The 25340-nt window shown below is 40.1% G+C and overlaps 1 protein-coding gene across 1 annotated transcript in view; it reads left to right on the top strand.

Annotated features, from left to right (window-relative positions):
* Positions 1–25340, top strand: part of kcnh2b (potassium voltage-gated channel, subfamily H (eag-related), member 2b) — a 354032-nt gene that overhangs the window by 142641 nt on the left and 186051 nt on the right. The window contains 6 exon segments of the mRNA XM_042510198.1: positions 10743–10898; positions 12110–12311; positions 13127–13199; positions 13201–13352; positions 13354–13472; positions 13560–13771. Of these exon segments, the coding sequence (XP_042366132.1) occupies positions 10743–10898; positions 12110–12311; positions 13127–13199; positions 13201–13352; positions 13354–13472; positions 13560–13771 (914 nt within the window).

Here is a 25340-nt window from a genome sequence, read left to right on the forward strand (position 1 = left end):
GAAATTGAAAAGTAATTGAACAGTGAGTGAGTTAATTCATGTGAGCGTTCCCTGGATGGACCACTGCATGTCCGTGTTTCCTCACTTCTGTTTTCATATCATGTAGTGGCGGTGCTTTGGAACCCTCCTGACATGTAATCTGGAGGAACCTGTGTGTCTACCTGCGCACTCATGTGTAGCTGTTTGCGGTGTGTGCAATACATACCTTCAAGTGTGTGGGTATCAGGTTGTGTTTTTCACTTAACGGAAATGCTGGACTCCATTTGTGAAGGTTCGTGTGCCTGCGCTCCAGCACTGACATGTAATCTGTTAATAGCAGCACCTGTGACGTGAACAGAGTGGGCTGAACGAGACATCCAGCCGACGATGGGTATGTTTTTGACACCACAGCGTCACACAATGTCACTGCTAGTGACATTTAGACAGCTTGGTTGTTGATCCTTCACAGGTGGCTCATCATACTGTCACATACAGCAAAGGAGCCTGAAGGCACTCGCACAATGTCCTGTGCCATCACAATTATACCCCTTTGTGCTTGTGTGTGCATCTTTGTGCGTGTGTGTGTGTGTGCTAATTTTCTCTTCCTTTATGTTTTTACTTCATTAGTGGTTTAATAAACTAATCAACTGTCATCATTACACCTTGATATATTTTACCATCCTGTGGATACTGTATTTTTGAGGCTAATACAGATTTTTCAACTTAAAAATGTCTGGTATCAATATATCGATACTCTTTTCTCAAATGTTTTTGTCCAACCCACGTATTTCAAAAAAGGTAGATTAAATATTCAAATCATCCACGAGCTCTGCCCTCCAAAATACCACAACGCTGAATCTACACTATAGCTTTCTGATGCACAAACTATGTTCCAGTGATGCTTTTTCTAAATAACCTAACTTTGGTGTATTGGCATTTCTTGCTATGCTAATCTGTCTTCTTTATTGGTCAAGGAATATTCAGATAATTGGTAGGTCTGTCATTAGCAAATATTGGCCAACATATTGGCCCTGTTGTTTAATTGGTCTTGTCCTAAATGACCTGTGTTGTATGTCCAAAAAAAAAAAAATTGCAGTTGGCAATGAACATGGACAGATGAATCAATACTGGGCCCCTAGGCATAAAACTGTAAAAAACCCTCACTCCCTCTACATACAAGGAGCAACAAAACACTGACATTTTTTAGTCATTTTGCAGGTCTATTGTCATTTTGTCTCTGTGGTCATCTTTTTGTGGATGTTTCATGGTCATTTTGTCTCACTAGAAAGAGAGGCTCCGACCAAGGGCCTTCCTAAACACTTTGGTCCCTCGGACTGTGCCCAGTAGGCCTTTTCAGTAATTTGTCGATGAAGATATTTTCTTTTAACATGCCGTGCCGTATACCCTGGAATAAGGGTAAATTTCATTGAAAATACAGATAAAGAGAATGTGGAAAGCAGTTAGATACTGTATAGAGATAATGGGGAGAAGAAACTGCAGCCATATAAACTGTAATGGAACTGAAACCTGACAAGTCAGCAATTGTGTCATCAGTCTTTCTGTGAGCAAGACTAGCTGAACCTGTCCCTTCTGAGTCTTTATTGGAAAAAAAGATTAAAACAGGCAGTGGAAGTGGGAGTTGATGAGGAGGGTGTACAACTAGGAAGTGGGTATATTCTCCTGTTCATATTTCAATGGCTTTCTGGCTGATGGCTATACTGTAGATGGCCATAAAAAGAGGTGGATATACTTGGTAGACCTATGTAAACCCTCCACTACTCCACTGGAATGAAGTCTTAACAGCATACACAGTATGTTTGAAAGAAGTAAGCCAATTCTGGTTAGAGTGCTACTGTGAACTTTTGACTTTTGCCTTATTACACTTCACTCTTCATCTGGCTGGTTATTGAGGTGTTTCACTCAAGCGGGAGTGCTAATGTAAGACCTCAATCTGTGATCAGTCACCTTCCCTTCAGTACTTCATTTCTCAGTCCTGTCAATAGAAGAGGCTGTGAAGGAGAAGATGTAATGAAAGCAGAGGAAGAGACTCCTTTTGATTGGAAACAAGCTTTTCTGATAAACTTTGCACTTGTAGTACGGTTGGATGGGTTCCATCAACAGAGAACTAAATTAGCATTTTCATTTTACATTTAATCATTCTCTGTATTCATATTGCCATAAAGTAAACAGAGTGACTTTTGATCTTTTTTTGGTATCACTGGGTGTTTCCCAGAAACAAATACCTATTTGACATTCAGTGGCAGTATTGAACTTACCACTCACAAAAGTTATTGCTTTTATCATAGCCTCAGCTCAGCTAATCAGATTGCAATTGACATATTGAAAAATGTGGGCTCAGTCATTCATTTTGATCCTCTCAGTAGCATGCATACTAAGGTGTCTTAGATTTGTTTTTAAACAACGGGAAATTTGTCTGCACTGAGTAAAATATAGCATCATCCTTACATCATCTAAGACATGCTGTGGTGAATTCCCAGAGAGTAACCTTTACTTTAGAGAATTATTTTTCTGATCACTAACAACCCTGGAATTCAAGACATGTTTTTGCCAATCCAGGTGTCCAGGCCTGGATAAACAACACAGAACAAACTGATTCCAGGGCTCCACTCACCACCAGCACACCTCATTCTTTATCTAGTGTGGGTGTCCTCTGGGATAGACAGCTGGTTTAATGGATCCTCCTGTCGGACTAGAGCTTTGTCAGCTCTCCAACCACCCCGCTCCCATCAGCTTTGCTGCATCAATCATATACACAGCTCCACTGACTTTCTTTCTTATTTCCTACCAATGTAGCAGAATGACTCATTCATTGTATCAGAAACCTTTACACACATAAATGCACATTTCATACAGAGAATTTACCTGTATAAGCATAGATGCATGCACATGTGAACAGACTCCGGCACCAAGACAGTCTTTTACAATCCAACACTGTGCTACATAAACACATAGCTCAGCGGTTAGCTATTTGTCTCTATTACAGGTTTAGGGAGGCTGATAAATTCTGTCTGGAGTCGTTTGTCCTTTCACTGATTCTCATCCTGAAAAAATCCAGTAAGAGGTGCAGGAGTCAACCACATGGCATCTGAATGAGAGTGTGTGTGTGTGTGTGTGTGTGTGTGCGTGTGCGTGCGTGTGTGTGTGTGTGTGTGTGTGTGTGTGTGTGTGTGTGTGTGTGTGTGTGTGTGTGTGTGTGTGTGTGTGTGTGTGTGTGTGTGTGTGTGTGTTATCAATGTTGAAAGATGGACTATAACATGTTACACACTTATCAGAGGACAGCTGGTGCCCAAGATCAGAGAGTGGGGGGGTGGGGGCTTGCGACACCAATATTAACAGTCTGTATGACATTCACACAGGCAAATGCCACGAGCACTCAAACACACACACACACACACACACACACACACACACACACACACACACACACACACACACACACACACCAATTTATTTTTCCATTCTGTCATCCAGCTCCCTGCATGGCCCTCTCACAACAGCACACCTGTATGAGGCTCTGGACTGTGGTGTAGTATAGCCAGATTGATTGCATGTATCTCTCTGCCTGAAGGTAATACTCACAGCAGGCTGGCGAGCGTGCCGCTGAATTTGCCTTATGCATAATACCTTAAAAATAAAACAGGAAAAAGTTGTCATGCCCTGCCACCTAGTGGTTTACTGGGAACATTTTTTTCAATGCTACACAGGGGACAGAAAGATCCTGTAATTTTAGTCTGTAGACTAAAGACTTTAGAAAAGAAACAGCTGGGAAAAAAACCCAAACAAACCCTTTAGACCCTTCCTCTGATGACATGAGTCTTGGGTTTCAGTTACCACTGCCATGCTCTACAGCAATACTTGTTTGTGAGTGGGTGTAACAATTATCATAATTTACTATAACCAATAACAATTATTACACAGTTAAATTTATTCTCTCTAAGGGGACTCCTGTGAAAACAAGTGTTAACTTCCACTTAAACTGTGTATTGCTTTTGCTTCCATTGTAATGAAGACATTGGTAGAAGAAATGCAAGTGCACTGTGGGTGAGATTAATTTCGTAGGTGTGCATACAGTAACACTTGACTGTCTCTTACTGCCCTCAAACAGTTCATCTCAGATAGTTATTAGGGATTTCTCTGTAAGAACAGTACAAGGGGCAGTTGATCAGTCCTTGTTCATCTAACTTATGCAACAACTCTTCATGTCTGAGGGTAAAATCAATAGTAACATCTGTGGAGCTGTCAGGAATTTCGGTCTTTTAATGTGGCATATTCATTGTTTGACAAGTACCTTTCAACAATTTCTCACACTGCACAGAATGAGTAAAGGCCAGAGCAGCATGTATCAGTAATATACGTGTCTTTTTATGTCATTCTCAGACAATTTACTGTGTACAATAAATCCATCCGCTCATGATGACTCTTTCACCCTGTTATTGTACTCATTCTTCACAAAGAAATTAGTCTGTTTTTGGGAAAAAAACTTTTTTTCTATGCAGACCTTTCTCTCAGGCTGTCTCCAAAATCATTCACTCTCCACAATGCAATGGAAAAAATCGATAGTCACTAACCAAGAGCAATGAGCTATGCATTGGCAAAAAAAAGAGGTACATTTAGATGCCTAATGACCTACTTAGCTTTATTTATTTTTTTGCCACCTAACACACGATAGAGTCCTCTATGAATAGACATAGTTAGCAGTGAAAGTGTTAGCATCAGTTAAAATGTCAGAGTGCATCACTTACATGACTGATTCATGAAAAAAACAGCCATCCATTCAGTTGGATTTATGTTGTCGCAAGAGGCCAGTGGGAGTCAATGGATTTTACCTGTTGATCCCCTGTAACACTATGTATCACATGGGCCATGTCCTCATAGTAATTGTTTTCACTTCACTTTGTGGAACAGGACGACAGCGGGCTATGTATTTATTTATGCAACTGGAGTACATCCTAATGATGATTTTTAGAGATGGCCATGATGATCTTAACTGCAGATTTTCTGTGAGCATTATTTGCCAATACATAGCCTATACCAATCCCTTTTATTTTGTTATAGCAGCTGGTATAACAGTGTTATTAACAGTGTTATAGGTTAGTTTGATTGCCTTGTAGTGTATTGGAATGTCCACCAGGTGACAGTAGTAGGCTAAAATACTGTGTGACTTTAGAGAATAAATAAAGGATGAAAAGGGTCATAGAAAATTTATCTTATTCCATCAACAACATGATTTTTCCAAGTCCATTCAATCAACAGAGCAGTAAAAAAAAAAAACTCCCAAGGAGCAATGCAACAAGAAGCCTACAGTTGAGTCTAAAAAGGACAACTAAAACTGCAGTGTAATCTCCCTCCCCTCCTCTTGCACTGTGCTCAGAAAGTGTGTGGATGAGGACGCCACTCGCTGCAGGAATGAGAGTTCAATTGTAGTGAGGTATTAGCAAAACAGAGTAACTACAGAGTGCAGAGAAAACTGTTCAAAAATGTAAACATATTTGTTGCAGCAACAAGATGGGAAAAAGACTGACTTAAGACAGATCAAACTGCATTTTTGACCACTTTGCAGCACAAAAACAAGATTGTGGGAATGTGCACCAACTGAGGTAAAAATCCTGATTTTATTGTGACATTTTAAATTTGTCTGCAACATTGAAGGTGCTTAAAAGTCGTTTGGTGTAAGGCTGGCATAATTTAACTGTATACATTACTTTTTCCTTGTGATGAATGACACTTCCAAGCAATTATGCAAGCAAGGTTGTCAGCTCGGCCTGGGTGTTTTGGATTTAAGCAGGCTTTCTTTTGCTCTGAATATGGCTTGGAACATAACGAGCTTTGCTAGTTGGCCTGCAGCCAGCTAGCTTGTAGAATATTTAAAGCCGTCTCAGTGGATCTGTGGAGATGAAGATCTTCACTTCTTCCTCTTTATTTTTTTTTCTGCCTAAGAGTGATGGAGAGGAGGAGAGATATCTGTGAATGAGACTCTCCGCCTCTTCCATTCCCCTCTGTCACTTTGACACTGCATGTGTGCATGTGTGTGTGTGTGTGTGTGTGTGTGTGTGTGTGTGTGTGTGTGTGTGTGTGAGAGAGAAAGATATAGAACAGAGCAGCTGAGAAGAAACACAGCTCACATCCTCTTACATCTCTAGCTCCCTTAGACACATGTTCCCCTCTCTTTGTCTGTAATGGACAGCAACGACAAGGTTATGATTTTTGAATATGATATCCCTGATATGATATGCACCATCGCTGGGATGGTGCTTATCACATCAGGAACTCATGCAGAATAAACAAATCCACTCACACAGCAACGGCTGTGTGTTATGTAAGTTACACACTCTTCGACAGAAATTTGAAACTAATAAGAGCTGGAAATATTTTGTACTCTGCAAAGCTGCCATGTTTGTATGAATGATTTGGTGATGAGCTGTCACTCAGAAACTTATTAGCCAATGGAGATGCACCACTGAAAAAAATGTGAGGAGGTTTGTGTCAGAAGTGCAAACACAAAGTCAGACAGCGCTAAGATGAGAGCTGACAGTGAAACTGTAAAGCTGAGAGAGGGAAAAGTCTGATCAGTGAAAAAGATGCAGAGACAATCGTAAACAAAACGACTCATCAACACTTGTTGTTTTTGTTTGATGTTTCTGAAGTTTTGTCGCACAAAATTAAACTATACAACCGAAGCGCTGTTTGCCGTTCTCCAGTCTTCTCTCATCTTCCGGTGAACTGGAAATCAGATGCTCCTGAACTGCTAATCCTTCCCATCTTCTACCTTTAAACCCAATGTCCAGTTTTTCAGTCATTCCCCCTTCCCTTCCCATCTTTTTAAGTGTTTAACGCTTTCTATCTTTGCCTTCCTCCTGTTTTTCATCCTCTTATCCCACCAACTTTTTCCTTCATCTGTCCTTCTGTCCTTGTTTGCCGTCCTTGTTTGTTACACCACTTCAGTCATAGTCTGTGAAGAGCCTCCGTAAATCCACTTGAACTGATTGAGTGGTTTAAAGCCTATACCTTGTAAGGGGCAGCTGTAATTCCATCCTTTTTTAATCCACACGTGCTTTTGAGGATTGTGCAAGCGCAGGTTTTTCGTGCATAGCTATTGTAGATTGAAGATGGATCTTAATCTTTTTTCTAGGAGGCCAAAGGGAATCCTAAAACCATCTTTGTGATACTGTGGATATAAAACACCATAATCCTTCTTGATAGACCTTATACAATGCAGAACCAAATACTGTATTAACATCCATCATTGGAAATGTCTATGTCTGCCTAACTTTGCTCACTTCAGTGTTAATGTATGTTGCTCTCAAAGCCTGAGTGACAGAGAAATAGTTTTCCAAAAAGAGTGCTGTCTTTTTATAACATTTTATTAATTTAATGCACCAGACCCCCAAATAATTCATGCTGACAGCTGATACAAGGTCTCGTACTCAATTTCTACCATATGATCAAGCATTAGCATCCACATCAGACAGACCTATTCACGAATTTGATGCACACCATTTTGCTTCATATGAACTAATGGTCAGCCTCCCCCCAATAATCACAGTAGTCCCTAAGTGTTAAATTTTGGTTGTGTGTTTGGCCTTTGAATTGAACAGGCTGTGTTGTATGATCACTGGACCATCCCTGGTCCACCATGAGCAGTTTGCACTCTGTGCTTTTTTTGGATATGTTTTAGTGCATTGTGATAATCTCCCCGGAGCTTCATAAATCAGCAGCGCTGAGTCAGATTATCAGCTGGTACACGCTGAATTGGAATAGATCCAAGCAGAGCATTTAGATGAAATGTCATTTGGCCTCTTAACCTCACAGCTCAATTTGTTTCAGATGCTCTCGGAGGAAATCTTACAGTAGACAGAGATGGTACGATGGTCAACAACAAATAGCTCAGATGAGCCTAAAATATGTCGACTTAATCCTTGATTATCACCACTTCACCAATTCAGAACATGAACACACACACACACACACACACACACACACACACACACACACGCACACACACACAGACTCACACAGATAAACTCACTCACATCTGTATGTATTTTCAAAGGCCTACAATACAGTTTAGCACACTGTACTGTGTACTCATGCACTGATGTATGCATGAGCACATGATTCTGGTATGTTAGATGTGTATTTAAAGTAAACACACACTTACACACACACACGCGCACACAGAAGTGAAACATAACAGAGAGGGTATTTCAGATTCATTCAAAGAACCCACAATAAATACTTTGTCTCATAATGTATTAGACTTAAAACAATGAACTGAAGTTAAATCCTCTTTTGTTGACATTAAATCCTCATTGTAGTGTGTGTGTGTGTGTGTGTGCGTTTCCATCCACCATACACGCAGGCACATGTGTGTTTTTGTACAAATCACATCTGTCATCCACAAAAACACACATCACCATGTCCTCTGTCTTAACAGAAACACACAGTGCACTTATAGCTTTGTTTGGGAAACTACTGACTAAAGACAGGGTTGATGGTTTCATTTTTGTGGGTCTGAAACTCTGAAATGACACTTGTCACTTGACACGTGTCTCTGAGGCATTTTGTTCCGTGAAATGGTCCACCTGGCAATGTGGGATCTAAAGTGAAAGCCCTCTAGTGGTAGAGGACTAGTGCTGTAAATCTGTCTGATTACTGTTCCCATGGCAGTAATTAGAATCAGTGAGGGAATCCATTAATCCAATTTAATCTGTTTGACAACTTAATACGAGATATTATATTTATAAACAATTATTTACCTGTTTACATAGAACAACTGGATAAAATGAGCTTTTTCTGCACTTAAACTTATCTGCTGTTGGTTTGACTTTTCCTTCAGAGTAAATCCTGCTCTATATTATGCATTAATAAGATTTCACTTTCATGTTCCTGCTTATATTGATAATGGTCAAGGTATCAAATATAACCTACTCACTAACTGAATATAAATGACAGTAAGTTGTTTTTTTTCCCATGGTCTATGAGGTCATTTCTAGCATCTGCAATTCTCACTCTCTCTGCAGCAAAATCTCGTCATACAAACAACCAAAAACATTTGTTAAATAGGGATCCAGCATTCCCCCTGCCTGGGCAGGTGGCTGCAGAGCTGTGTAAAGCAGCTTTAGGCGTGCAGCAACACCTTCAGCGATTAAAAAGGCTGCAAATGCAGTGTCACAGCTGTTAATGAAAACAGGCATGAATGGACCTGACCCAATAGCTTTCGAATGAACATGAGACTGGCTTCTACCTACACATGTGCCCATAAGCATGCAATGGACACAGACACACACACACACACACACACACACATACACACAAACTCTGCTCGATATGGCCAGATGGTGTAATCCTTCAGTATTCCCTGTGTTTCACATTTTTCCCCTCCTGTGTTGGGATTATGCTGTTGTCCAATCGGATTTCGGCCCACTCTCCAGTGATGATGTGAGATGAATGATGGGCGGGCGGGTGAGTGAGGCAGGCTCTCAGTAGACACACCGTACGTTGGGGTTGTAAAACATGCCGTGTTGGATGTAAATGCTCCACTTTTCCAAAACCGCTGTAGCTGCGCTTTGTAGAGCCAGTCACTGACCATCACTATCCAGGTAAGAGACGGGATACATCAGAGCCAGGTACGCTTAGAGATATGAGAGGAACTATTTATCATCAGAGGGACTCTGTCAGCTGTGGCCAAGGTATCCATGTTTGGAGGAAACGTATCTAGCTTGAGGACCACAGTGACAAGCTTAATAACTTAAATTTTCAATGAAAAAAATGCTGCTGCACGTAGTGAGCGTGGACGAGGGGGAAAGGGGTTGTGTAGTCTAAAAGGACAGATTAAATTGGACTTTAAATGAACATGACAGTATGGCTGCAGTGTACTTTGGAGATCATTTTGTAAACATTACAGGCCACAGTAGTCGTTTTCCAGAGATTTAAGTATCCATTATGCTTCCTCTATACAATGTAAAACTGGTAATCTAAAACTGGTAAGTCATACATTTACCAGACATTTCCAGATAATCTCCAATGAATGTTTAAAAAGTGTCTCAGTAGTTACATTGACTTTAAGATGACAAGGCGATTTTCATGTCTCAGAGTGTGTTTGTGTCTGTGTCTCTGTGTGTTTTAATACTTTAAAGCTCAAAATGAGAGTAGCATCATATTATTTTGACTTCCAGTCTAGCTGTCTTGTACAGTGTATCGAGGCCTATAGACCTGGCAGAAAACTCCCAGCCACTTTCTTTCACATGTAGTCTAATTTCACGCTTACTTGGCTGTTTCAGTGCTTGTGTGGCAGATTAATGAACGTGCACAGCCTCATATGGAAGAGGGGTGTGTGTGCTGATTAAGTGCAGATGCACATTTAATGAGAAGAGACAATGAAAAGTGTGTGTGTGAAAGTGGGCCTGTGCAATTAGCACATACATGCTTATCCGTGGTGTGACCTGCATGTGTGCATATGTGACTGCTCATCATGCACATGACAGTGTTTGTGTGCACAGATTAATTATGTGGAATTTCACACTCATTAAAACAATGATTGAATGTGTGTGTGTGTGAAAATATTTAGCTGTTTTCCACACATCTGCTGTTACCTCAGATAAATTCACCAGGGTTTGAGATTTTTATCCACATTCTAAAAGTATACACAGTGTTACACTATACACTGTGAGTGGTTCTGGATGAAAACTTTCAACAAATACAATCAGCCTGACGTAGCTTTATCTATGTCTCTTCCCACACAGGTCAGTGCTTCCTGTGTATGGTGGATGTGGTGCCAGTAAAGAACGAAGATGGCGTGGTGATCATGTTCATCCTCAACTTCGAGGTCATGACAGAAGAAGCTCTCCGAGATCACAAACAGGAGCTCAACCATCGCCTTCCCACCTGGCTCGTCACCGGTAGCTTCTGACTCAGCTTATTGCTTTTTTTGTTGTTTTTGTGTTCTGTCAAGTCAAGTTTGAGCTGCTTTGTCGGCAAGTGTACCTTCTGACTTTGCACTTTTTCTTCAGTCTTCAGGTTTTTATTTTTTCTTTTATGTGTTTATTCTTCTGTACTGCTGTTTCACAGTCACAAAGTAAGTCAAGTGTGTTTGTAATTTATTCATTTTTTCAAAGTAAAAGCTTAGGAGATCATCAAAACATTGTTAAAACAATAAATGCAAACTCTTGATAGAGAAGCAGAGAGCATTTTGCACATTCACACTTCACAAGAGCTAGCTCAAAGTTCAGTTCACATCAATTAAAATGGTAACATAGTTCACAGTTTGCATTTTTGAACTAAGTTCACAGTTCCAAAAAATGAGCTAATTTATATTCATTTTCTCCTACTTTAAAAAAATCCCAAACATATATAAATCTTGTGCTGGCATGCTTCAACTAAATGCATCATTACAAATTCATTACCAGTGTGGATGATTTTTTTTTTTCAGATTTGCATAAAAATATGATCTGAAGTTCTACTCTCTGTCTACTCTCACTCCATTTCTGTGGGTTCATCATTGCTGAAAATCGTAGTCCAACATGCATTGCTGTTCATTCACACGTCCTTGTCAATAACTGAAGTGGGCTTAATATCTTCAGTCAATGAGAAGTGACGCCCATCTCTTGTATTCACGTGGAGCCTGCAGAAAGAGCAGGTGGTGCTGATATTATTCCTGTGAATATCTTGGTATTGTGTTGGATCTGGTTAGATAAAAAAAAACCCATAAACTAAGCGTTCACACAATGTTCCAAAGGGATAACCCTGTCAAACAGAAGTAGGACAGTGATAATATTTGTCTGTCTCTCAACCAGATTTCTTTTGTTTTTTCAATTTTGCAGATAAAACCAAAATCTAATCAATGTTACTGTCCTAGTTTCCTGTAGATTGTTTTTAAAGCTTTATTTTGAACTTCTATTAGACTCAGCTTTATTCAGTTCAAATCTTCCTCTCTCCTAGCATGACCTCCACTACCTAGAATATCCTCCCATATCCTTCCTCCTCTGTCTCTTTGATTTAAACTTTCCTTTCACTCTGCGACTCGACTCCGTTTTCTCCTTCTTGCCACATATTGGAGATCCACCGGTCACCGTGCAGGCCATGAGTGTTTCCTCCTCATTCTCTCCTTCAGGTCGTCCACGAGGCTTTAAGCTGCGTCTCCCCCTGCTGCGCTCCTTGTCCAACAGTAAAGTGTCTCTGGACGACGCAGAGGCCGGTCGCATCCCCACTGCTACACCCTTGCACCCAGACCACCACAGTCAAGAGTCACTAGGCCTGGGGGAGTTTCTGCCTCTGCCCCCTTTACCACTTAACCACCAGATCAGTGGAAGCAGGTGAGCCCTGTGAATTATCATAAGAACATGTTTGGAACGAAGAGATTTTAAGTACTGATTAAGTGGAACATTAATAGTTTTGAATGAGTCCTGCAAAGAGTCTATGCACAGCCATTTGAGCATGGTGCTATGTATATAGTGGAATTCTTACCACAAAAATGTTCATGCCATCCTCAAGTCTGATGAATGTTTGTCTGGCCACGGTGCCTGATCTTTGTGTTAAACTTTTGAAAACGAAGCAAATTTGCTAGATTTCTTTTAAAAACATTACAAACAAGAAGAAAATTGCTTTAAAATCTGCAAGAAATAAGTAAAAAGAACAAAAAAATACCCTCAAAAAAATAATAGCACAAAAAGACAACAGAAAATAAAGTTTAAAAAAAGGAAATAACATTTTAAAAATTTGATAATAATTGTGTTGCATAATAATAAATAATAATATTAAATATGTGATTATGATAATTATGAAAATAGATTTCTGGACATGTTTCCATAGCTTTTTGAAAATCATTTTCTAAACTGACTAATTTCTTGCACTTTGCAGGGCATTTTTGGGCAAGTTGCTCATTGCCTTTTTTTACTCATGTTTTCCCAACAATTCAGCCCAATTTGCGCTGGGTTTTAAGAGTTAAATATTTGTGAAAGATGTCTGAACGCAACATTAGAAAAGCGATGTCAACCCAGGTTTTAAAGGGTTAAGAGACTTTCTCTTATTTAGATTTTACACTTTGATTTTAACCCAAAATCCAGTTCCAGATAGACACTTCTAAACTTGTAACATCTTAATATCCTTTGTGTCCTTTTCTGTTTCGTAGGTCAGCACTACAGAGTTGGCCAGAAGACCGCCAGGAGGACCAGCGTACCTTACTGGGCCCTGACCCTCCTGTGCCCCCCTCCTCCTCCTCCTCCTCCTCCTCCACCTCCCCACAGATCCCACTTGGTGGGTCCCCTCACTCAGTCGTCACCTTGCGTAGCGCCTCACCACCGCCTCAGCCTCAACCCGGACGCTTCGGGCTCCAACTGCTCCCTGTCGCACAGCCGCTCGGGAGAGCTTCCACAGCATGCGTCGTGCCTCCTCTGTAGACGAGATCGAGGCCATGAGGCCTGACTGGGACCGCAAGAACCGCAGATCGAGTATCCGGCCCGGCAGCAGCAGCACCGGTGAGGATGAGGAGGTGAAAAAACAATATAAAAGTCCTTTCTGTCATCCCTTTTGATTTTGACGTCACTGTGTATGTATGTTTGCAGGTGCAGTAAACAGTAAATCCAACATATTGAACTCCACATCGGACTCAGACCTCATGCGGTACCGCGCCATTTCCAAAATCCCTCAGATCACCCTCAACTTTGTGGATTTCAAACCTGACCCACTCATCGCCCTGCCCACCGGAGAGATGGACATCATCGCTCCCTGCAAACTCATCGACCGGACGCACCATGTCACAGAGAAGGTCACACAGGTAGGACACAGATCATGGAGAGAGTGTGTGGGGTGAAAGGCTGTGCTGTGCTTGTGTGGACCAGTCTGGGCTGCTGATTGGTTTTTGTGTCAGACCTTTCCCATTCTTTGCTGCAGTGTTGCCCACATTAAGTAGTGGGAATATGTGTGCTTATGTACTGTATACACTACATGCAAAGAATACTGATGTGTGGAGGTGCTCCTGGACAGATATATAAGTGAGCATAATTCACTTAGTGCCTGCCTGCTACTTCCACTCCCTATAATCTGACAAGCCTTCCTGTGGAGATAATGTGTGTAACACCAGCTCAAGTGACTGCGGATGAGATTGATTGAGCTTTGATTAGATGATGATCATGGAGGGAGGTGTGGCTGTATTCCAGTTATTGGTGATTGACTTTGGGAGTAACAGAGAAAGGACGCATGAGACATGTGAAGCTGCACTTTAATTTCCTCACTTTCTCACACACCTGTGTTCTCCAACTCCCATTTCCCTCCACAGTCCCATCCTCACTTCCCTTCCTCTCTCACTGCTGAAAACACATCACCTCCCCCGCACTAATTGCTTTGAAAAAAAGCTTCTTCCGCTCTCTGTAGATATTCTGTCTGAAGTTCTGTCTTACATAGTCAACAGTGGGCTGCACTAACACTGTACAAGGTCACTTCTTATAGCTGGCTGTGGTTCGCTTGCATGACATAGCAAAGTAAAGTGCAAAATTTATGGGAGTGCTTGATATCTGGAATTGAGAAGCTGATAAACGTCAACTGCAATTCCACACTATTATGATTTTAAAACAGATGAGTTGGGGGATAACTCTTTGGCTGAGAGTTTCATGTTGAAAAATGATCTGTTTCTAGCCACCACCTGTGTTTTTCACCACATCTGCCCAAAAAGCATTTGTCAAAGTAATTCAGTTGAGGAGACACAAAAGAGGCGACCATATGGGACTTCTGGAGTGAAGGAATATCTGCTTTGACTTCGTTGTTTCACCAAGGCGCCTTTCTGTTGCACATAAAAAACAACATTTTGCATTCAACTATAGAAGATTCTGTTTTCCTGTCTACTTGCACAGAACATTTGACTGTTGAGCCTTATTTCTCATTGAAGGAACATGTCTTCCAGAGGAAAGGGTTAATTACGTTCCATAACTGAGCATTGTTCTGCTGTGTTTCAGATTGTGCTCAGAGTAGTTCAACAGTTGAATAGGTTTATTTAGTCTCACAAGCAGATTAAAGTGTAAGTAAGTAGTAGAGAAGTAAAATGTATTTATATACAGCTTTTTACAGACATAGGTCACAAAGTGCTTTTTACAACAACAATATTACACATACGAGAAAGAAAGCATGGAAGATTAGGTGACTACCCAATCCATGTAGTTAAAAGTGCAAAACTAATTTGCACCATTTATAAAAAAACACAACAAGAAAACACAAAATATTAATCAAACCCCAAGCTAGTGCATACCAGTTACCCCAACACCTGTCTAAACAGGTGTGAGTTATTAAAGAAACCAGAGGCAGCAGACTGTAAAGGTTCAGGAGGAGCATTCCAACATTTAGGTGCTACAGTCTTAAAGCTTGATCACCACGCGTCTTAAATGTGGCTTACATTTTTCTTAAATGTATTTTTAGAAGTGAATGACAGCCTTGTTCACTCTACACTTGGGGATTTTCATGTTTCTGTGCCAGCACCAGCTCTGGCCAGTGCACTGGCCGCTAGTCACATGGGCCCCTTGCCCCGCTTTCCGCCCTCTGATTGGCTAGTAGTTGTTGCCCTTGTTATTTGAGTTGGTTAGGGTTATGCATGAGGAGTGAGATTGGTTAGGGAAAAGAATGTCAAGGTAGCCAATAAGCAGCAGAGTAAGGTGAGGAAGAGTGACTCATAATATATAAAAAAAACCCTGCCTCTGCTGGGTCTCAGCTAATGTTAGCCAGCCATAATTATCATTGGAGGACGATTGTGAGGGTAATGAGGTGTGTCATGTTCACCTTTCTCATCCTAATGATCATGATTTCTCAAGAACTTTGTAAGTGTCTTGCTCAGATAAATTTATTCGATTTTTGTGATCACTGAACCTACATCCATCGCATTCTCATAGTCGTAATATCTCAGGAACCCCTGGAGGGAATTTCTTTACATCTGGCACAAATGTCAACTTACCTTTGACCACCAAAATGCATTTTTGGCAATAACTCAAGAATTAATATTCTAATTATCTCCATATTTCATACAAAGATAAGATAAGATAAAATGATGACATTTTAACCAAAAGGTCAACTGCGACTTTTTGTCCATCTCATTCTTATCAACCTAATACCACAAGGCCTTGAGGGAGTTTAACTCAAGCTTCAGCACAACTGTCCACTTGGACTCAGCAATGAACTGATTATAATTTGGCAGTCAAAGATCAAAGTTCAAGGTCACTGTGACCTCATGAAACATGTTTTGGCCATAACTCAAGAATTCCTATGCTAATTATGACAGAATTTCTCACAAACTTCAAATATAAAATCATGAAGGTCAAAGGTCAACTTCACTTTGACATGATAATGATCTGCCCCCCCCCCCCCCCCCCTCCTTCTGTCCATTATTCAGCATCATAACTCAGGAACAGAAGGGAGGCATTTGGTCAGATACTGATCTGGTGACACTAATCTGAAGCTGACTGCAGAGATCTTCTGTGCTGCTGAGGAAAAGATGTTTGTGAAGCATCCATGTTTTGTCCCCCCAAAAGACTTTTAATTAAATTAAATTACTTCACTACATCTAATATATGACTCTGGTCAGGCGTGAATGTTAATTGCAACTTGACTGACTGTCAGAGGCTTACAAGTTTGAGGCAGTAATTCTGTTCTCCTTTCTGTTTTCCAGAGTTAATCCCCTACTTTACGCTTTCTGTTCGTGTTTGTATGCATAGCAGATATGTCTGAGTGATGGCCAATTTGACAACTCATCAGTCAGCTTCCTGTAGATTAATCACTTTGTTATTATTAAAGCCCATATCTCCTGTGGGATTCCTATGACTGTGATGAACAGCAGGGGAAACAATTATAGTGTGAAATGTGCCATAAACCTCAGACTTACAGCTGTCTGACAAAGATGACATTTCACGTCCCTAAATCAGTGACAGGTTATAACAGCCCATCATAAATCAGTGGGTGTTCTTTCATGTTGTGTTTCAAAATTAATGATGATTGGATATTGTTAAATGTCTCTCTTTTGTCAGAAAAGGGTTTTGAAGTTGGTAGGGGTTTTTTGAGTGCGCTATCCTTTCAATTATCCTTGGTTTGTCTGACTTACATTTGGGATAGTAGCAGAATGGAGCATTTTCCTCCTTTAAAACATCATCTCCTGCCATTCATCTGGAGTTTTAACAGTTCCTTTTTTCTGCTCTGCCAGTTTTTATCTCTGTGCTGGCAGGTGGTTCACATTAAATCAAAAATACATGTGCACATGTCACAGAGCAAAGATAGTGTAATGATTTGTCCTTATACATTTTATTTTCGTATGCATGTATGAATGTGTTTTAAACTCAACAGAGAATGATTGTTGTGCATGCAAAACAACTAGGACGGAATGCTAAATAACTCCAAATTGTCTTATTTTGATCAACTAAATTATGATCCATGTTGTAATATTATTGCAAATTTTATTTTGCATGTGAACAAGGTGTCTTGATTTTATCTTGGTAGATGTAATAAGCAACTCAATCACCAGAAAAATGCTGGCATTGTTCAAATGTACTCAATGAATCAGGCTTGTTCCACCTCAGACATAAAAAATTACTGTATCGCAAAGTTCCAGTTTGAATTGATCACATCATTTTTCTCAGCCAGCATGAGACTCGCCTTTGCGTTTTGGTTCTCTCACTCTCTGTGGCTCTCTCCCCTCCCAGACACACACTCAGAAAGCCTGACAACATGATACGTCACACACACTTCTCTGCCCATTTAGACTGCTTTCTTCAGGGTGCTGCTAGTGTGTGAGCAAGCAAAGTGTGTATTATCTGTATCTGCAGGGCTACACACCACAACTATTGAGTTGGATTTTACCCCCTGGAACTCCACTGCGACTTGCAAATACTATAAATATATGAAGTGGAGAGCTGTTTGTTTCCAGCTTACAGTGATAACTCAAGCTTAACAATGCCGCTGTAACAGTTTAACTTTCTGCTAACTGCTAACAGCTAAATATTGACTGGAAGCTTAAGTTCACAGCAAAAACATCAACAAGATTTTATTTAACTTCATTAAATGACAGTAGCTACTTTTTAACATTGTAACAGTAGTCCATTTAATAATTTGGAATTTTTAGTGGTAAACATTACTTTAAAAAGGAAATATCAAAAAATCAAGATATATATTCTGTATCGTTATTTTAAACCACATTGCCCAGCCCTAATAAAAATATTACATAGTAAATATCATCAGTAACAGATATTTTGAAACTTAAGGTTTTGGAACTTTCGATTTTCACGTTTATGTTGTGACAACACTGTGGATAATTATTTGTAAGGTTGAGGGACATACAACACTTGATTATGCTGAGGAAAAGATCCTGTTTGGGCTTAAAATACTCTCATGCCTTCCTCCTCCTGATGAGAAACTTAGTCTATATTGCTGTAACCTGACCTACTTTACTTTAGAGATGTTGGCATATATGAAACGTACAAATGTAACAAATCTATGGTTTGCAATAATGAACGATGGCAACATTTTTCCTCTGGCGACTGGGCTAGTCAGTAATGCTTTCAAAGGTTTTTTTTGTTCTTATTCAAAGTTCAACATGAGGCCAGTGAAGTCTTTTCATCTCAGATTGTCACCCTGGTGACTTTTTTCGCTTTCTCACATTTGGAAGGCTGTGCTGGGAGTTGAAGAAAAGATAATTCTCTTCAAGGATTGTAGTCTACATGGAGTTACTAGAGAGGAATATAAGTGATCTATTCTTTCATGTGCGGTGAGAGTGACATCATGCTCTCTTTTCTCTCCGAGTAAGAATGAGATCATTTGGATTATCATCAGCAGAGAATAATCCAAAGTTGATGATGTAACACAATATAAACCTAATGTAAGGGAGTATGGGAGGTGCAGCTGGCAAGGTCAAAACATGACCCTCAGTGTATGTCAGTGTGTATGTGAGTGTGTATACATGCATGTGCATTAACCCATACAACATGCTGTAGTTGCATTGTAGTGCAGATGGAGGAAACAGCACCAGCTGTGTCTCCAAATGTTATGGGCTGCTATTTATAGACAGTTATGGAAGAAAGAAAACAGGATAAGATGCATTTCAGTGCAAATATCTGACTTGCATTTAACATGAGCATTCTCTTTGTGACATTGTATTGGGGATTTTGTTCTTTCTTTGTAGAAAACTCACATCAGGGGTAATACGAAAAGGAAAGGTATCATGAACTCATAATAACAACAGAGCAGCAGGGTGTTTTGATGTTTTGATCTTCCATAAGTCCCCTAAAGTCTTCCTTCCACCTGCTCTCTGACCTCCCTGTGGAGTCCCAGATGGTTTTCAGTCGACTACAGAGGCCGATCCCTCATCGCTGCTTTTTCAACTACAAAGAGAAAAATAATCAGTCAATCTATAGCTGAGCTGTTTGGTTCAACTCAAAACCTTCTAACTGTTATCCGGCCTGAGAACAACTGCTGGCTGAATGTTTGTGTTTGAGCACCTGCATTACCAGCTCTGGCCTGAAGATGACAGCACTGCACCAGGCAGTGCAATGTAAGGCCTCTGCAATCTCTCAGAGAGCAGCAGAGAAGAAGATGTTTGAAAGGACAAACAAAGCTGAATAATTTAAGCGTTCCATAAAACCTTTTGACAACCTGAACAAGAACACATGCAGATTTTCTCTCTCATTGGGAAACGTCTTCTGGCGCTGTCCCCTTTTCCTGCTCTGAACATGCAGAGTTTTGCCTCTTGTGCTTCTTAATGACCAAACTGCGAGCACTCTGAATAACACTAGCTCATGAATACTGACTTCTGTTTCTTTTTACATTAAATGATTACACAGTGCCTCTAAATGTAATTGGGTATCATTTAGTTAGCATTAGCACTATTAGTCCATCAATAATTTGAATAATTGAGGAAAAAATATGAAAGCATTTACTGTATATAGACTTGAGCACAGGTGACTTGCAGTTGACACACCTCACAGTCTCACAATGGAGGCTGGATGGATGGATGGATGGATGAATGGATGGATGGATGGATGGATAGACAGATAGATATGGAGGAGTGGCTCAGAGGATGCCACAAAAGAGGAGTGTCTTTCTTATTGTTTGGAGAGTCATGAATGGCTGAGCAGACCAGCACACAGCGTGAAGCAAATCTTGCACTATGCCTCACTGCACACTTGGACGCACTCATACACACTTTAGTGACACTCATAGCTTCCATGACTATGTTCATGTCCTATAGAGGACACTTGATTATCTGCATACTAAGATACACACTCCACATACCCACCCATCACGGCTCTTATACAATATTCCCGACACACTCCCAGCTCCATACATAGCATCCCTACAGAACATGGACTATGAGCATCCGCACAGCAAGGCAAACTCACTCGCAACACCCTGACACACTCTCACACTCAGACACACACACCATCTCTCTAGTCAAGTAGCATGTCACATCCAACTCCACAGTGGGATCCAATGGAGCAATGGATGGCACACACCGGGACCAGCAGCAAAGTGGTAGGAACCATCTCCTTAAAATCAAACACAGCAGCTTTTGGAGAAAGAGTTTGGGTGCATGAGTTTGTGAAAAGTGTGTATTGTGTTTGGTGGGCCTGTCTGTGCTTAACGTGAGAATGTTGATGTTGGCGTCTTTTTCAGTTTCCAATGTTGAAGGCTGAGAAGGTAGAAAATAGTGTATTTTATTTTTGTTGTAAAGTATAAAAGAAACAGCATTCTTGGATGTCCATTCTCACGATTGAATACTTATTTATTCCTCACCTATCATAAAGCAGCTCTGCATGGATCATTTTCTGTTCGTTTTTTCCACAAATGAAGAAAATAAGAAGTCAAACTGCAATGTTGTGTTGTGGCTTTAAGGAACTCTGCTGTCCAATTTGTCTTTGTGTGCTGCATTACAACAATGAGGTCCACCTCCATATTAGAAACAGAACATGATCTCTGGTGAACTGTGTGGTACTTTGACAAGATTCAGTCCCAATTAAGCAGCATATAAAAAGTGGATAATAATCTCCAAGTGTTTTTTTGCTGACTAAAAAAGTTGGGACAAAAAATGAGATGACAGTCTCATAAGTTTAATGCTGGGCACCCTGGTGGGGAAATTGTAAATATGGGTGGCAAAAAATAGTCTTAATTATAAAGACGTATTTGGTTTGTTTGTCGTAGCCAGTTCATTCCTCTCTCCTCTCCCTGCTGAGCCACAGAAACTTCAACTCAAACTGTGTCCCTACAGTATATTTCATCAAGACAAACACCCACATAAATATTCAAAAATGACTTATTTTTGTGCGATAATGGTTTAAAATCAATTATATCTGACATTTTGTGTCACTGTGTGAAACCACTGTTACTTTTTGATTTCCGAGCTGTGCATATAGAGGGCACCGTAATGAGCCACTTATCAAAGAACACTTATGCCATCAAAGACTTAGGTTACATTAAATGGAATATAGGATGTGTATATTTCTTTAATGAGCTGGCTTTGCAGGGGATGAGAGGAGGATCTCTGTGGAGAAGGCCAGGAGGACTGTGTCACATCTTTACTCTGCTTTGACTGTACGCCCTTGCCTGTGATGTGAAAGTGCAATATATACAGTATAGGTTGTGTGTGTGTGTTCACTGGAACATGATGTGCCTTTCTGGATAGTTTCTTTCACATCACTCCTACTGTAAAGTTGAAGTTGCTTCCATGGACTTGAGCAATTACAGTATGGCTTCAAAAAAGATTATTCATCATATTAGTTTTGTTACTTATTTAATCTTAGCACAATTAGTATCCTGTTTCCACTCTTGAATGGAGTTAGGCATTTAATGTCACTGTACAGTAGAGATGTGGAGCATAGTATAAGAATATGTTTTGGTGCAATGTTGTATCCATACATGGATGCCAAGTTATTATAGACTGTACAATATTAATAATGCAAATACAAGTCAAACTCTTGGTAGCCTTCTATAATAATACATTTTTTTTTTTCTCTCAGTCCACTACATACATTTTGCTGAAATAAAAGTGACTGAAGTAAGATGAGCAGACTGAAAATTAAATGTTGACTGAAATATTGTATCTTGACTTAAATATAGTGATAAGATCATATCATGGGGCCTCTGGTGAGATTCCTTGTCCTAATGTACATAGATATTTTTTTTTATAAAGGCACTTAACCGTAAAGTGTTGGCAGCAGAGATGCCAGCATGGTACTGTTACTTTATATTACATCTACCGTAATTTATTTCAACAGTATATTACATTATATTGCATCACAGTTTATGACTGTAGGATAACTGTAGGTTTTATATCAATTTTACAATATGCTAGCATGTTGCTGTTTATTTACAAAGAGTAATTAACCATACTACTTCTGCATTTAATTGCTACAAATGTGGAAAATACAATAAAATACACATTTAATCAATTATAGCAAGTCCTTCATCATTTGTACAGCTGAGTTTTTAAGACTAATAATACTTGGAACATTTGTATCAAAAACTGACAAAGCACTGCATGACTATATTTGGAAGAAACTGTTTCTAATAAACTACTGAACTCATGAGCAAAACCTCAGAGAGAAGACTTGAATCCCAGATGATGCGTGCCTGTAAAGCAAACAAACAGCAAAAACACAACTGAGCAACACAATGTCAGTTTTAGGAGTGGTTTAAAGTTACTCCTAGGAATAAAATACAGACATACCTCACCTCTCCATCTGCTGAGAGACACTTGAGTCTCCACTGCCTTTGGTAAATCTTTCCTTCACATTTGTTGTTGTCCCATTAGCTCTAGTAAAATCACAATGGCTCTATAATTCCCACCCTATAGGGACCTTCCAGCTCCTTATATCAGGTTGTTAGTGGCAGCGTTTCAACGCCATCCAGCGAAATGGTGGCTTTTTGCGTCAGTAAGTAATGCAAACAAAGCAGTGGTATTTGACGACTTCTGATTGAGAACAGGCTGGCACTGCCTCCAAAACTGCACACAGTTCACCACGTCTCATATTCAGAAAATACATTTTGTAAGGGGGTATGTAGGCGTTGCTGCTGTAGAGATAAACCTTTTCCGTAAAATGATGACCCCTAAGATTTTGTGGCAACCCACTGAATTCCATCTGTTGGCAAGTGTTGTTATAACTAGAGTGATCTCACAGTAGAAATTTTAATTATGCATCAGGGAAAACAGCCGCAAACCTAAAACCATGCTTTGTCAGAAGATTAAAAATATAACAGAGACTTTGATGGGAGTTCATTTTCCCTGCATGCCACTACTTCAGTCGTAGTTGTTAGTGTACAGCATGGCAGAGCTGCTCAGGCTGCAGCCTCTGTTATTTCATGAATTGAATTCCCTACCATTCTGATGATACATATTTGCATAGGGTCATGCGTATGCATGAGCTCTCTAAATAGTGTATGCCGTGAATGATTCAAAAGAAGCTATTTTTAGCAGTGCCACATGTTTTTTTGCTGAGAAAGCGCCAGGGGGGCTGCACTCTAATGTGACACTGTGGTTGTTTCGGTGAGAGTTGCACCTCTGGGAAAGTCCCACAGCAGGGTTGTGTCCATTAAGTAGGACAGCAATCAGCAGATATTGGGGGGTTTAATCATCACCAAACAGAGCAGTACTTTATCCACACTTTATCCATTTGTGTCTGTTTCAGCCGTAGACGCTTTCAAAGACGTGTCTTTACTGTTTGATGACTTACTCTTCTCTGTGTCTCTGCTTCCAATTTGAATGATACAGCAATTTTTAGGGTTTAGCTAGCTATTTAATGTGTCTGGACAACAGTTGTTAGAGCAAGATTTAAATATTGCAAACATCTCTCACAGGTTTGATTCCAGATTGCAGCAGCAGACTGAGCAGTAAAAAAAGAGACAATAATGGATACTATAATGGATACTTAAAACCTCTCTGCTTGTTTTTGTCAACACATATTTTGCACTTTATCGATCAAAAAGCAATAACTTCTGTGGTAAGGCAATAGGATTTATTCAAGTTATTTGCGATTTGAGCCTGGATCCACACTCCATAGCTCAGGTAACCACTTTCCTGTTTGCAAGGCGTATCTTAAATAGTCTTCTTATTGCATTTTAATTGCCCTATTCTCTCTTTATTTGGGGGAATTTTGTCGTTGGGGAGCACTTTTCAGTGAGACAATCTGGTAATATTTTGGTGAGAAATGCACATGTGTTGGAGTGCCCGATGCTCGGCTCTGTCAGTTAAATGGGCTGGAATAGAGTACAGTCTGGGAGCATGTGACGCACTCAACCTGCAGGACTGTAATTTAGCCACCCGCTCAGTGGCTCTGCCTCAATACCTCAAACTGATTGAGTGCTTCCTCCATGTGAGTGCAATGACCCGCAAAGAAGGAAAGCATGTTGTTGGTGTCTTGAAGCAACGTGTGTCTACCACAAGACTGTCGTCAGCCCTATTTAAAGAGAATAGTTTCCACAGGATGTGTTCAGTAATTGTATAGCTCACATATGTACGTAGTGATAATTATCTTATCCAGATCAGCCTTGTTTTGTGTATTTTTCACAGACATCCTCAGTGAGAAAGAAATCACTTAATGGCATCTAAAGATAATTTGTCACCTATGGGATGCTGTAAGCTTAATTTTTTTATTTGCTTTCTCTCAGAGTGTTGCCAGTCTTTCACGCTGAACCCACAGGTGCACGTCATTTGCATGAAGTGGAGCGTAGGGAGGTGCGTACTCATCCTACAAAGCAGCAAGAATACAGCTGACCCTTTATATTGTAAACAATGACTGTATACATTTTCCAACCTGGCATTTTAATATTCTCTCCAATACTTTGAATTAATACCTAGTCAGAGAAGACATCATAGGACAGTAATATGACTCCAAAAATACATATCTGTCATATCTGCCATATACCTAGGGGCAGGTGTGTTGGAGGTCAACGTGGGGTCAAAGTAGAGCTGGACATTGTCACTGTGATGTAGTGTTTCCCACAAAATCAGAATATAAATATTCAGAGGTTCCGCCAGTCTGTAAGCACAGTGCTGGCGGAACTCTAAATATTTTTATATATATATATGTATGTATATATATTTCAGCAGCAGTTTGTGGAGTTTGAGTCGTAGATAATTCATCAGTCAGTCCAATCAGAGCTAATTGGATCAGATTGATGAATGATGGGAACAGCTGCTGAAGAGGAAGAGAAAGCAAAATTTTTAGACTCAGCACAATGAGTGGTGAAGTTTCACTTTCACTGCACCTGGCTTTCTGCTGCTCCATCTGTGCCCAGAGTACACTCTGTGTAGAGAGAGTATGATTCAATGAATAACCCACCGGTGTGTATATATATATATATATATATATATATATATATATATATAT

This window comes from Plectropomus leopardus, chromosome 21, assembly GCF_008729295.1.
Source record: "Plectropomus leopardus isolate mb chromosome 21, YSFRI_Pleo_2.0, whole genome shotgun sequence".
NCBI lineage: Eukaryota > Metazoa > Chordata > Actinopteri > Perciformes > Serranidae > Plectropomus > Plectropomus leopardus.